This window comes from Sus scrofa, chromosome 13 (assembly GCF_054392235.1).
Source record: "Sus scrofa isolate SSC_HxYL_T2T_F1_AM1 chromosome 13, Sscrofa_HxYL_maternal_Yorkshire_Landrace_v2.0, whole genome shotgun sequence".
NCBI classification, from domain to species: domain Eukaryota; kingdom Metazoa; phylum Chordata; class Mammalia; order Artiodactyla; family Suidae; genus Sus; species Sus scrofa.
Window position 1 is genome coordinate 90,766,831 of NC_139395.1, and position 13,738 is coordinate 90,780,568.

Consider the following 13,738-nt stretch of genomic DNA (forward strand, 5'->3'; position numbering starts at 1 on the left):
CTCTATGTTTTGTTGCTGACGTCCTGATGTCCTGATGACATTGTCATCATAACACTCCAGGGGCATGACCGAGAACTTGGCCATCCTGCACATCCTTCCGCTATGGATAGGCTGGTTCTAGTGTTCTCACATTCTAGCTAATGCCGTAATGAACAGCTTCCCAATAGAGAGCTCAGGTTTTCTTTTCCTTTGGAATTATTCTCTTTGGGTAGATTCTTGGAGGTGACATCACTGGAGGATCAGAGGACCTGAGATTCGATCAGCCTTTGCTTAGTGTAGCCACATTGCCTTCAAACTGTGTACATTGACAGCAGGAGCTGAATAGGGCAGCTGCATGGAGAGTGGTGCAGATGGGCCTTCTGCCCAGACACCAGCTGGAGGGGGCTGCTAGGGTCGCAAGGTGCAGGGCTGAAGCCCTGGACTCAGAATGGTTGCTGGGAATGGAAAGGAGCCCACAGGGAAGAAGAGTCACTGTGGCACAGAGAATGATTTGATGGGAGACTGAGGGAGAATGAAGAGTCAAAGCCAAATGCCTCTGAGGTTTCACAATGGGCTCCAGGAAAGGGAAGTGGGAAAGTGTGGAGGGGCAGGGACAGAGAAGATTTGGATGGGTGGGAACGTGGGATAGGATGTGAAAGGCCCACTTGGAAGACTTTCCTTTCTTTCCTTCTTTCTTTCTTTTTAGGGTCATGCCCATGGCATGTGGAGGTTCCCAGGCTAGGGGTCGAATTGGAGCTATAGCTGCCAGCCCACGCCACAGCCGCAGCAATGTCAGATCCGAGCTGCGTCTGCAACCTACACCGCAGTTCATAGCAACAGCAGATCCTTAACCCACTGAGCAAGTCCAGGGATTGAACCTGCGTCCTCATGGATACTAGTCAGATTCATTTCTGCTGAGCCATACCGGGAACTCCTGGAATACTTTCTCACATCACGCTATGGTTGCGCTGGGCCCAGTCGTGTCAATGCATGAGTCCCTGAGGCTGGCTGGTGCCTTCAATGGTTCCCACTGAACCAGGGCCATCCCCAAACCCAGAGCTGGCAAAGCCCCTCCCTCCTCTGGTCCAGGACGTGATTTGAGGACAATTCAGAAGGATAGAGATGAGATTACAGAGAGGCTAGTCTCCACTGGCAGCAGGAGGTCTGGGCAGGTGTGAGGTTGGGGCTTGGCAGCTGTATCAGGGCTGAGGATTGGGGGAGGTAGACCACTTGAGGATTATCGTGGACATCATGGGGCGTTCTGGGCCAACAGAGCTGGCTGGCCCAGTGAGCGGGGTGTGCGAAGACAGGATGCAGCCCTTGGGAGTCTGGGGAAAGAGGTCCCCGAGGCGTCTACAGTGAGGCTGGGCTGGATTTGCTGTGATGGATGGAGCAGGGTAGGGACAGGTGGTCACTGCAAAAGCCTGGGGTGGGAGCTGGAGGATGTGAGCTCCCGGAAGTGCTCTGTTTCTCTCTGATGAGTCCAGGTCTGGAGGGCAGCACGGGGAGCCCTTGGAAAGGCTGATGGCCTCACCATGGTCAGGGCTGTCTGGCACTCTGTGGGCACCAGCTCGCTGTGGATCCAGGCACAGGGAGACCATTTCCTATATATCCCATACCTGCCACTGTGGACTCGACCCTAGCACAGGGGTGTGAGTGTGTGTCTGGGGAAGGAAGGAGGAAGTGTCAGCTGTGTGCTGGGCTCTACACACCTGTCATTTTATTCAGTGTTCACAAGTGTCCCTGGGATTCCCCTTCCTGCTATTTACTGTGGCTGAAATTGCAGATTTAGCTGCACGATAATTTGATTAATGTCTGTTTTCCCACTTGCCTGCAAGCTCTCTGAGGGCTGGCATGTCTCTTTCTCCACTCTGTCTCTGGTGCCTGCACAGAGCCCACGGGGCCCACAGGAGGGACCCAGACAAAGGAGTGACCAGTACCCCTTTATGTAACCACATTTCAGTCCTCTTCTGAGGATCCCGATCCTGCATGTAGGCTGAGGGAGAGGGTGGGGCATAGTGGGCTGATCCCCAACTCCTGGAATTTCCAGGATAGGAGCAGGATGCGGGGAGGCCTCTGTTCTGTGGCTTCCAGCTTCAGGAGTCCTGTGGGCCACTTCACAGAGCAGTGACTGCATGGCTCTGCTATCCTTCCCTGCTTGGAAGGTCCATGGACTCTCCTTATCAAATACACATGAGGCATCGCTCAGAGAAGGCCTGGAAGCCCCCATCCCATCTGTGTATGTTGTTGCATATTGTAACCATCACGGAAGGACATTGTAAATATTTTCAGCTGAATGTCTGATTAATGTCTCTCCAAAAAGAGTGGCAGAGCTGTAAGGAGAGGGTTTATTTAGCACTCTTTCACCATGATGGGCATCTAATTCATCCCAAATGTCAATACATCCCAAGGTGCCAATCCAGACAGAAACCGGAACCGTCTGCAGAGCAGCTGCCTCTTCATGTTCAAGGGGTGCTCAGATCTGGCCCCTCCACCCAGGACCCAGAACCCTTCATGGTTGGGTTTCCATATTGAAGCCACTGCAGGGAAATTGTTCTCTGGGAAAACGGGGTCTCTCAGCCAGGCTGCTCACGTGCCCCCGCCTTCCTGGGTTCTTGCCAGTCCAGCCAGCTCTTGCCAGAGGCCCCCTTCTGTCTTCTGTTGCAACCTCCCCTCGGCTCCATCTCCCACACCCGCCCTTAGGTTTGGGATGGCTTCCGCTTCCTTCACATCAGCCAGTCTCTGCCTGGCCCTGATTGCCTCTGGGAGTTGCTGTGTCGTCTCTGTCCTAGGCGCCAGGTGGAGATCTGTGTTCTTCCCTCCCACGGCTGCCCACCCCTGTTCAGGAAGCTGCAGCATGGCCTTGGCTCGTGCACAATGTGAGTCTCTCTTTGAGGGATGGGCCTGTGCACTCCCCATGTGGAAAAGAACCGTGTCTACTCCACTGAGTTTCCCAGCCTCCTCCTCATGGGCTCGGCCAGAATAGGATGCCCAGGGGGCCTGTGCTCTTGTCGCTTCCTGGACTAGACCAGGAGTCCCTCCAGGGGACCCACCCCTCTGATTCACTGCCATATCTTCTGCTTGTGTCACTCTTTGGTCTTTGGTAGTTCGAGAGATCAGGAGATATCTACCTTGATATCTATCATTGATTCTTATAGATATCTTTTTTTTTTTAGCTTTTAAAACTCAATGAATTTTATTACATTTATAGTTTTACAACGATCGTAACAACCCAATTTTACAGCATTTCCATCCCAAATCCCTAGTCCATCCCTCCTTGCTCCAACCTGTCTCCTTTGGAAACCATAAATTTTTCAAAGTCTGTGAGTCAGTATCTGTTCTGCAAAGAAGTTCATTGTATCCTTTTTTTAGATTCCACACGTCAGTGATAGCCTATGACGTTTGTGTCTCACTGTCTGACGTTTGTGTCTCACTGTCTGACTAACTTCATTTAGCATGATTATTTCTAGGTCCATCCATGTTGCTGCAAATGCCATTATTTCATTCATTTCTGTGGCTGAGTAATATTCCATTGTGTATACGTACCACATCTTCTTTATCCACTCCTCTGCCAATGGACATTTAGGTTGTTTCCATGTCTTGGCTCTTGTATGTAGTGGTGCAGTGAACATGAGTACAGGTACCTTTTCAAGTCATGGTTTTTTCTGGATAGATGCCCAGAAGGGGTTGTTGGATCAAATGGTAATTCTATTTTTAGCTTTTTGAGGCATCTCCATACTGTTTTCCATAGTGGTTGCACCAATTTACATTCCCACTAGCAATGTAAGAGGGTTCCCTTTTCTCCACACCCTCTCCAGCATTTATTGTATGTAGATTTTTTTTTTTTTTTTTGTCTTTTGTTGTTGTTGTTGTTGCTATTTCTTGGGCCGCTCCCGCGGCATATGGAGGTTCCCAGGCTAGGGGTTGAATCGGAGCTGTAGCCACCGGCCTACTCCAGAGCCACAGCAACGCAGGATCCGAGCCGCGTCTGCAACCTACACCACAGGTCACGGCAACGCCGGATCGTTAACCCACTGAGCAAGGGCAGGGACCGACCCGCAACCTCATGGTTCCTAGTCAGATTCGTTAACCACTGCGCCACGACGGGAACTCCGTATGTAGATTTTTTGATGATGGCCATTCTGGCTGGTGTGAGGTGGTACCTCATAGTAGTTTTGATTTACATTTGTCTAATAATTAGTGATGTTGAACATCTTTTTCTTACAGATATCTTATAGGTATTTGGCAGATACTGTCATTAGATTCTTTTCATAGCCAGGAATGATTAAGTTATACAAGCATTTGTTTTGTGGTGCTTTGTGCACCACAGGAAGTCCTCCTACAGTCCCTTGCACCACTAGCCCTACTGCCAATGAGGAAGAAGGGGGGAGAGAGAGCGAAAGACAGAGAAAGGAAGATGGTCACTAAGCAGTGGATGTAGGACCCAGATTCCACCTGCCCACACCAGCATCCTCTCTCCACTCCGAGTGCCTTCCCCAGCTTTCCTCCCCTGGGCGTGAGCAGTGTGGGTGGCTCTCAGAGTCGTGTCCCCTGTAGGCATCAGATCTGAGAGCAACACATGCACCTCCAGCTGGTTTGGTCCCCATGCCACTGTTTGAGAGCAGAAGTGATGGTAAATATTTAATTGTGCTTCCACCATAACTTTCTGCCAGAACCCTCAATATGCTTTATAAATGCAAATGAGTGCTCTCTTCTTCTCCAGGGAGATGTAAACCTCCTCAAATCACTTTAATTCAGCCCCCACCAGAGTGTAATGCCATCATCAGGAGCGCTCGGTGCCAGAAAAGAAACTGCCCTTAATCATATCGAGTGGATGGTTTACGGTTTTGTGGTCCTCCATTTCCACATCGGGCAGGATGCTGAGAAATGGATTCCTCTTGCTGCAACTTCTGTCTGAGAGGGTGGATGGAACACATTATTTAGAAACAGATTCAGTTATAGCCCTTGAGTAGGTAACTATGAATATAATGAAGTCCTAGATTGTATTAATGGGGTTAACAGAGCAGATGAGTCCTTGGAAAGTTTAGGAGTGAAGGCTAATTCCTGCTTTTGATTCTTGGCTCTCTTTCCCTCCCTGCCCATGTCCTCTGCCTGTTTGCTGCACTTCAACATGAACCTGAGGTTGGGAGTGCCACCATATACATCATTATTGCATTATGCATTGTTCTGGGGGCTTTGAGGGCTTCTTGGCTTTATGAGCCATGACTCCCATCCCAGGGCCACAGCAGAGCCCTGCAGCCGCAGATGCCCAGGTCTGCCTGGTGAGCGGCGTGCTGAGATTTGAGGCTGTGGGCATCAGGATGGGAGGCTGTGTGACCCTGCAAGAGACACTGTGCCTTTCTGGGCCCTGGTGCCCCAACTCTGCCAAATGGGTTCCATGATGCCAGCTTCTGGGCCCACTTGGTGAAGGCATTTTAATCATGGAGATGAATTTCTACAGGGCCTCATGGAGTGCCTTCTGAGAAGTGTATTATGTAAATTTGGTGTGTCATTATGATCATTATTAGTGCTGTGAAGTGGAGATGAGGGAGAGAGGGAGGGCTGCTCCATGCAGGGATCGGCCTTCCCAGCTGTCAGAAGAATCGGAGTAGAAAACAAACTTGAGAAGTCTGTTCCCATGTCTGCATTCCTTCACATATGCATGGGGCATGGCTCTCCAGCCAGGTCCAAGCTCAAAAGGGGAAGACGATCAGCTTCCTTTTTTGCTTTACTCCCCTCCAATCCACGGGGGTGGCAGAAACGTTATCTGGATTGCAGGCAGGCTAGAGAGTGTCAGGCTGTGAGGACAGTGCCTCTCTGGCCTTGCTAGCGCCTGTCCACACTGGCACCCCGAGACACCCTGTACTCCATCTGACCTGCTTATATAAGTCCATGCATATCCCGAGTCATGGTTCTGGGTCCCCTTTATTAGACCTGCTCTGGCGCAAAGGCTCCCTCTGCTCTGTCTGTGCTGTGGCAGCCTGGTGGGGTGTCACTCCAGGATGGGGTGCTGGGTGTGCAAAGCCTGATCACGTGGACAGACTCCCACCCTTCCTCCTCTGGGATTGAGCCCTGGGAGACGAGAGTATAGGGAACCCTTTGCCCAACATGGCTTCTCATTTATCACTCTATTTTCATCCTCTCAGTCCTGCCCATAAAGTGGGTTTCTTCTCAAATCTTTGGTGTATGCCGGGAGTCCTTCTTTTTCCTAGAGGGCCCCAAACCTTCTGCATTCAGACTTTTCATCTCCTGCCTGAGCCATGCACAGAGAATGGCTGTTCACATGAGGTGGAGGGATGCTCAGGAGAAAAGGAAACAGAAGAGGGAGAAACCAAAACAGCACATCACATGTAATTCCCGTGCCCGTGTTTGCTGAGCACCTGTGCGGCTGAGGCGTGCTGTGCCTGGTCCTTTGATACATGCCCCAGGAAATTCAGGTGCAGAAGACACCTCCACTAGCTTAAACAGCACAATGTGTGATTTTAAAAGATGTCCCTCTGGGATACTGGATAACCCCCCAAAAAACAGTTCTATATTTGACCCATAGCCCCTGCCATATACAAAAATTAACTCAAAATAGATCATAGACTTAAGTAAGAGGAAAATCTTTGTGATCTTGGGTTAGGCAAAGATTTCTGAGCTATGACACCATATCATAAAAGAATTTCTTTTTTTGGTCTTTTGTCTTTTTAGGGCCGCGCCCATGACATATGAAGATTCCCAGGCTAGGGCTCTAATTGGAGCTACAGCTGTCGGCCTACACCAGAGCCACAGCAATGCAGGATCCAAGCCGTGTCTATGACCTACACCACAGCTCACGACAATGCCAGATCCTTATCCCACTGAGCAAGGCCAGGGATCGAACCCACAACTTCATGGTTCCTAGTCAGATTCGTTTCTGCTGTGCCATGACAGGGACTCCGAAAAATATTTTTTTAGTGATTTTTATTTTTTCCATCATAGCTGGTTTACAGTGTTCTGTCAATTTTCTACTGTAGAGCAAGCTGACCCAGTCACACATATATGAATACATTCTTTTTCTCACATTCTCATGCTCCATCATAAGTGACTAGATATAGTTCCAAGTGCTATACAGCAGGGAAAAATATTAATAAATTAGACCTCTCCAAGGTTTAAAAGTTCTGCTTTTTGAAAGCTACTCTTAAAGGAATGAAAAGATGAGCCACGGAGTAGGAGAAAAAATTAACAAAGCATATGTTTGATAGAGGACTTGTATACAGAATATATAAAGAACTTTCTAAACACAGTAATAAGGAGGCAAACAAGTCAATTTAAAAATGGAAAAAATAGGAGTTCCCATTGTGGCTCAGCAGGTTAAGGACCAGAAGCAGTCTCTGTAAGGATGCAAGTTCAATCCCTGTACTTGCTCAGTGGGTTAAGGATTGAGCATTGCCACATGCTGCTGCATAGGCGGCAGATGCAGTTCAGATCTGCTGTTGCCGTGGCTGTGATGTAGACCTGCAGCTGCAGCTCCAATTCAACCCCTAGCCCGGGAACTTCTTTATGCTGTGGGTGTGGCCATAAAAAAAAGGAAGAATACTAAACAGATATTTCACTAAGAAAGATATAGATGACAATCATGTAAAAAGATACTTAACATCATTCTTTATTAAAGAAGTGAAAATTAAAATCACAATGATACCACTGCACATCTGTTAAAATCACCAAAATTAAAAACGAGTGACCCTGCCAAGTCTTGGTGAGAATGTGGAGGAACCGGAACTTTCTTACACTCTCATGTTATAGCCCCAAACTGGAAATGACAGGTGAACAGCAGACAAAATGCAATCTTTCCATGCGATGAAATACTACTCAGTAGTAGAACCGTTGATACATACACCATGACAAATCTTGAAACCATGATGCTGAGTGAAAGAAGTCAGATTAAGAAAACAGTATATAGACTTCCCTTTGTGGCTCAGTGGAAATGAACACAGCTAGTATCCATGAGGACCTGGATTCAATCCCTGGCCTCACTCAGTGGGCTAAGGTTCTGGTGTCGCCGAGAGCTGTGGTGTAGGTCACAGACGTGGCTCAGATCCTGCATTGCTGTGGCTGTGGTGTAGGCCAGCAGTTGTAGCTCAGATTCGACCTTGACCTCTATCTTGGGATTTGCATATGGCATGGTGTGGCCCTAAAAAAGAAAAAAAAAAAAGAAAGAAAGAAAGAAAGCAATATATAATATATAATTTCATTTATATAAAATTCTAGAAAATGCCCATTAACTTATAGTGATAGAAGGTAGGCATCACCTGGGGACAGTGACAGGATGGGGCAAAAGAGGGAAGGAGGGATTACAAAGGGACAGGAAACTTCTGGAAATGATGGCCATGTTCTCTTGATCGTGGAGATAGTTTCAGGGATATAAACATGTCAAAACGTATCAAATTGGATGCTTTATTATGTGCAGTTTATTGCATGTCATTTCTCCCCAAGTAAAGCTGTTAAAAAAAAAAAAAAAAACAGCAAAAACAAAGGGGCTTTTGGGTTTGCTGATCAGAGCTCTGATTAGGCTTTGGAGAGCAGTTTCCATTGACAGGTGGAAATAATAGACAGCAGTCAATAATAGATTGAAAAGAACGAAAAAAGGTGCCTTATGTTCAAGACATTTTTCTGCTATCTGCCAGGAAAGAGTTGTAATAAATACCAACTCTGTGATCACTCTGTGGTGCCTGGTGTGTGTACTGTAGCCCCCCGGTGGCCCCCAGGAGCTCATAGCTGAGCTGAGGTAGAGCGTCTGACTTTTTCCTTACTGGCCAGAGGGCTTGGTAACAAGGCAGCAGGCCCCTGGAGTCTGGGATGTGTATTTCTGTTTAGGGTGAGTGCCCGGCAGAGTCTTGGACATGGGGGTGACTGTGTATCTGAGCCCAAAGGCAAAGGGACCTGCAGAAAGGCTGAGTGTTGGGGCCAAAGCAGTTGAGGGGAAATTGGTCAAGGGTGCCAACCTGGATGCCTGAGGGGAAGCAGAGGAGAGGAGCAGGGAGAAGGGAAGGCGGCCAGATAAGGGTGGAGGGTGGAGAAGCAGCCCAGTGTGGAGAGAGAGGGCGAAAGGAGGTAGCTGAGGAAGGCCTGAAGAAGGAATTCGATTTGGCTACCAGGTCGGCATGACTGGGGAAGAGCCCGCAGGTAAAGTGATGTGGGAAGAAGCTGCATTTGGGGATTAAAGTGATGGATGAATGGGCAGATGACTTTAGCCACATGGGCAGCTTGGAGTCATTCAGGTAGACTTAGCATCGGGAGACCTGAGGTCTGTGCCCAGCTCTGCCTTGAGTTGTATCCTCCTAGGACCTCTCCTCCTGTCAGAGCCTTGGACTTGGCAAGGCTGACATTTACAGTCATAAATAACTTCATGAACATAAGGGCCCTGTCCAGTAACCCTTCTGATTCACCTTTTTTCTCTTTTTAATCTGCAGAAACTTTAATGGACACCAGGACGGCTACTGCAGAGCTGGGCTGGACTGCCAATCCTGCATCAGGGGTGAGCATCGGACCCCCCACCCCCACCCTCACCCCCCACACCGACCCTTCGATCCTGATGAGTAGTCATGGGAGCAGAGCTTGAGTTGCCTCTTTGGGAGGTGACATGCAGGTGGGGACGGCTGTGTTCACTGCCCCGCCACAGAGAGGCAGCTGCGGGGCTCTCAGACCTGGGCTGCTCCTTGGTCTGGAGATGCAAACCATCTCTTGGAGTGCCCTCCAGGTGACCAGGGCTGTGCCTATGTGGAACTGGGCCCAGTGGCTGCCCATAGCTGGTTGCTCAGGCCAGTGGTGCTGGGGCAGACAGAGATCCATGATGCCCATTGGGCTGCAGAGAGGACAAGGGCATGAGGAGGAGCCGGAACTCAGAAAGGTCAAGGCCTTTCACCTGGCGTTGCCTTAGAGCTCTGTTCTGGATTCAATTATTCAGTGTTTATGCACCTGGCCACACCCTGTAGCTACAAAGACGAAACAGCCTTGAGGAGCTCACAGCTTCCTGTGGGATCCACCATGATCGTGAATAAGCTGAAATGCATCTCTCTTCTTTACGGAGAAGGTGCATGCAAGCTGGGTTTTGGAGAATGAGTAGGAGTTTGAACAGGTAGTGAACAGGAAGTCTGGAAAGCTATTCCAAGTAGAAAGAATAGCTGGTTAAAAGGAATGGGAGTCCCCACTGTGGTGCAGCAGGATTGGCAGTGTCTCTGGAGCGCTGGCTTGCCGATTTGATCCCTGGTGGAGCATGGTGGGTTGAAGACCCAGCACTGCCACAGCTGTGGCTTGGATGTGATTCCTCTGGGCTGGCCCAGGAATTTCATGTGCCTCAGGGCAGCCAAAAAAAAAAAAAAAAAAAAATGGGGTCGTTGTGAAAAGCTATCAGAGGACCAGAGTCTGTGTGTCTGGACCATGGCAGGAAGTGGGCGGTGTTGAGTTGGCATTGGAGTGAGGACTGGCCAGGGCACAGTGTGGGGAGCTGTGACTGCCATGCAGACTTAGCAGTTTGGGTATATATCCTATTGGCAATAGATGGACCCTGGACAGGAGAATGAAATAGTCAACCTTGCTAACAAGACTGCAGGGAACAGTTGAGAGAAAGGCACTGAGGAGGCTCTTGCAGCTTCTTGGATGGGTCCAAGGAGTTGAATTAAAATGGCATACTCAGGACAGTTGGAGTGAAGCTAAGAGGGAGGCATTGGTATCATTGGGCCACAGGTGGACTGTGGGGGAGGGGGGACAAGGGGGTGGGAATGAGGTTCAGGTGCCTGGCTTGCTGGGGGCCTAATCATGAAGGGAGAGGGCAGGAGAGTATGGATACTTGTGATGCCAGCAAGGGTGTGATGTTGGCAGGGGCAGAGTGGGCTAGGCCTCCTCATCTGCCCACACCTCCTCTCTCCTCCTTGCCCTTGGTCACCTCTAGCCCAGGGCCCGGGGCCACTCTGCCACCCCAGGGTGTGCATCACAGCCAGTCCTCACAGACCCACTTTGGCCCGAGGGATGTTGGGATTCAGGGCCAGGGGCAGGCTCCTCACACCTGCGTTCTCCCCTGGGTTCTCCCTTTCACTGCCCAGGTTCAGGCATCCGGACTTGGGGAAGGAGGTCAAGGTCAGGGGTGAGCTGTGTTTCCAGAAGCAGGGGTGGGAGCAGGGGCACATCCTGCTGGGAACACTGTGGGCCACCAGGAAACTCTTTCCCCTCCCACTAGGGGCTTTATGAAAAGCCAATGCGGCAGCCGTTCTTCAAGTGGCCAGGACCTTAAAACCTTGCCGCTCTTTTACTTTTCACGGTATTGTTTGAAGGCTTGCGTGTTTTCTCACAAGGTATCGACGTGACTTATGGTTCTTTGTTCCTTTGATCTTTGTACACACTGCTGTCTTCTTTAAACTTCTGATCACCTCTCCTGAGGAAGAGTGTCCTTTAGGAAAATGTTCAAAGTCAAGAGATGCCCTTTAGAGACAGCAGCTGGCCGGGCTACCCCCCGCTTGCCCTCCACTGGTTCCCAGCCATTCTTGGTGGTCTTTCCCCAATGTTTTTCTCCAAGAGACACCCAGCCAGATAGTTTTCCTGGTGCCCTGAGTGGCTCTGAGTCTGTCTGGTTTCCGGCGAGCAGCAGGAGGGTCAGGCTGGCCCTTGGCCTGGGTGAGAGGGCGGATTGAGGATGATGCTTTCATCCAAGCCCTTGCCCTGACTCCCTCTGTTGTCATCCTGGGCGGTTGCCTCTGAATCTGTGAACACACCAGTGACCCCTGCATTTGTGTCCCTGTCCCAGCTCACATAGCCACCTGTCCCGTCTTTCATTGGCTGCTCAGCGTGGCCGGAGCACTTCACTCTCCTCTCCTTCCCCTCCACCCGCACCCAGGGACTCCGTCTTAGCACATCATGAAAGGTACAAACTGGACCAGAGCACTTCTTTTTTTGTGAGTTTGTTTGGCCACACTCATGGCATGCTGAAGTTCTTGGGGCCAGGGATCGAACCAAGCCACAGCAGTGACAGTGCCAAATCCTTAATCACTAGGCCACCAAGGAATTCTCAAAGTCCTTCTTGACTTTCCTGTCTCATATTCAGGCCTCTGCTTGCTCAGCCCATCCTCAATATATCTTCCTTGCAACCCGACCACGTTAGGTGTCCCCATCACAGGTCGTCTCAGGGCCAGAGAGCTTTAGTCCAGGGACCTTTTCACAGCTGCAGATTTGCATCTCTGTGTTAGTGTTGGACCCATCCCTACCCCTCTCCCAGTGTGACCATACTGTGACCTGCATGGTGGCCATGACTCTGTGGGTTTGTTCGCTATTGGAAACTGCCTCCTAGTTCACTACTTGACTCAATGTATATTTGTGCAAATTTCCCAGCTTGGACAAGTGAGTGGCTGATGGTGTCATTCTTGGAGATGGGGGATGCAGGAGGAGGAGTGCACAGGTAGAAAGAGGCTGAGTCCATGAGTCTTAAGTGCCCCTGGGGACCCTGGAGATGGGCGCCATGAGCATTTAACTCAAGGGCATTGGAATGAGAAGGTGGCCCCAGGGAGGCAGGATGGGAGGCAACCCAGGGGGGAGGAGAGATGAGAACTTGCCATGGGTAACCTGACTGATGTATCAAATAGAGACAGAGGAGCCTGAACAGGGGGTGAGAAGGAGTGTCTGGGGGGCAGGAGAAAACCACGAGGTGGTCTTCTCATAGAAGCCAAGGGTGGGTGGGTGGAGGGGGAAGGGGAGCAAAAGTGGCAGCTGCTGCTGGGCGGTGAATGTTTGCACTGGGCTTGGTTACAGGGACCCTGTGCACATGGTGTCAGAAGGCACCAGGGTAGAAGCTAGAAAGCAGGGTGTTGAAGGGTCAGTGGGAGGTGAGGAGGTGGAGACAGCAGCTTGTGGCTGGAGGGAACAGGGTGATAGGGGGAGCACCAGCCTTTCAGAGGATGGGGCTCCTTTTCTGTTGAAATGGCAGAACAGAGACTGAGTGCCTTCAGAGAGCTGGGGATACTCAGGATACTCAGGTGACTGAAGCCATAGAATAGAAAAGTCTTTACCGAATAGCCATAGAATAGAAGAGTCTTTCAGCCTCCTGTCTGCTTTCTAAGGTTGGAGGCGCGGTTCTGAGAGTCGGGCTGGGGAGTGTTGAGTAGCAGGTTTTTAGGAGGGAGGAAGAGGTTTGCAGTAACTGCTACTGCTGGAGAGCTGGGGAGTGGCTGGGCTTGTTTGGAAGGGTTGTGGCTGGAGTAAAGGGCCTGGCTGGGGTTACAGGCTGTGCGTTTGACTGCCCTGATCTGCAGGCCTCGTTCAGCTGGACCCGGAGAGGTGTGACACCCAATCATCCTGACTTATGGTTGTGCAAGAATGGTGGGCCCGCAGGGTCAGGAGCTGAGGACATTAGTGAGAGGGGCTTGGCATCTTGTGGCAGGGCATCAGGAGGCATCAGAGTGGAGCCAGGAGGGACCAACCATTGTTTCAAAATACAGGGGCCCAGTCGTGAGCCTGGAGGAGGATGGGAGCCCTTGGCTTTGAATCAGGGCTTGGATTTAAGACACACAGAGTACTGCTGGATAATGAAGGGGTCCAAGGAGGGGGCCGGAGTTGGGCATTTGAGAAGCCAGGAGGGTGGGCTGTGGTCCACATCTTCCTGGATCCAGTGGGGGAGGAATCCACCCCCCCACAGCCCCTGTCACTGCAGAAAAGGGGCAAAGGCCTCAGATTGGCCCTGCAGTCAGGATACTGTGCATGCTTACGATGGAGAAGGGTAGGTGGGCATTGCTGTGCTAGCTTGTGGGTCTCT

The 13,738-nt window shown here is 50.5% G+C and overlaps 1 protein-coding gene across 2 annotated transcripts in view; it reads left to right on the forward strand.

The window, feature by feature from the left end:
- The window catches only part of EPHB1 (EPH receptor B1), a 450,445-nt gene that overhangs the window by 127,674 nt on the left and 309,033 nt on the right, over nucleotides 1-13,738 (forward strand). For both annotated transcript variants that reach the window (XM_021069481.2, XM_084987281.1), the window contains exon 2: nucleotides 9,414-9,478. In XM_021069481.2, coding sequence (XP_020925140.1) covers nucleotides 9,414-9,478 — 65 coding nt within the window. The remainder of the gene's footprint in view (nucleotides 1-9,413; nucleotides 9,479-13,738) is intronic.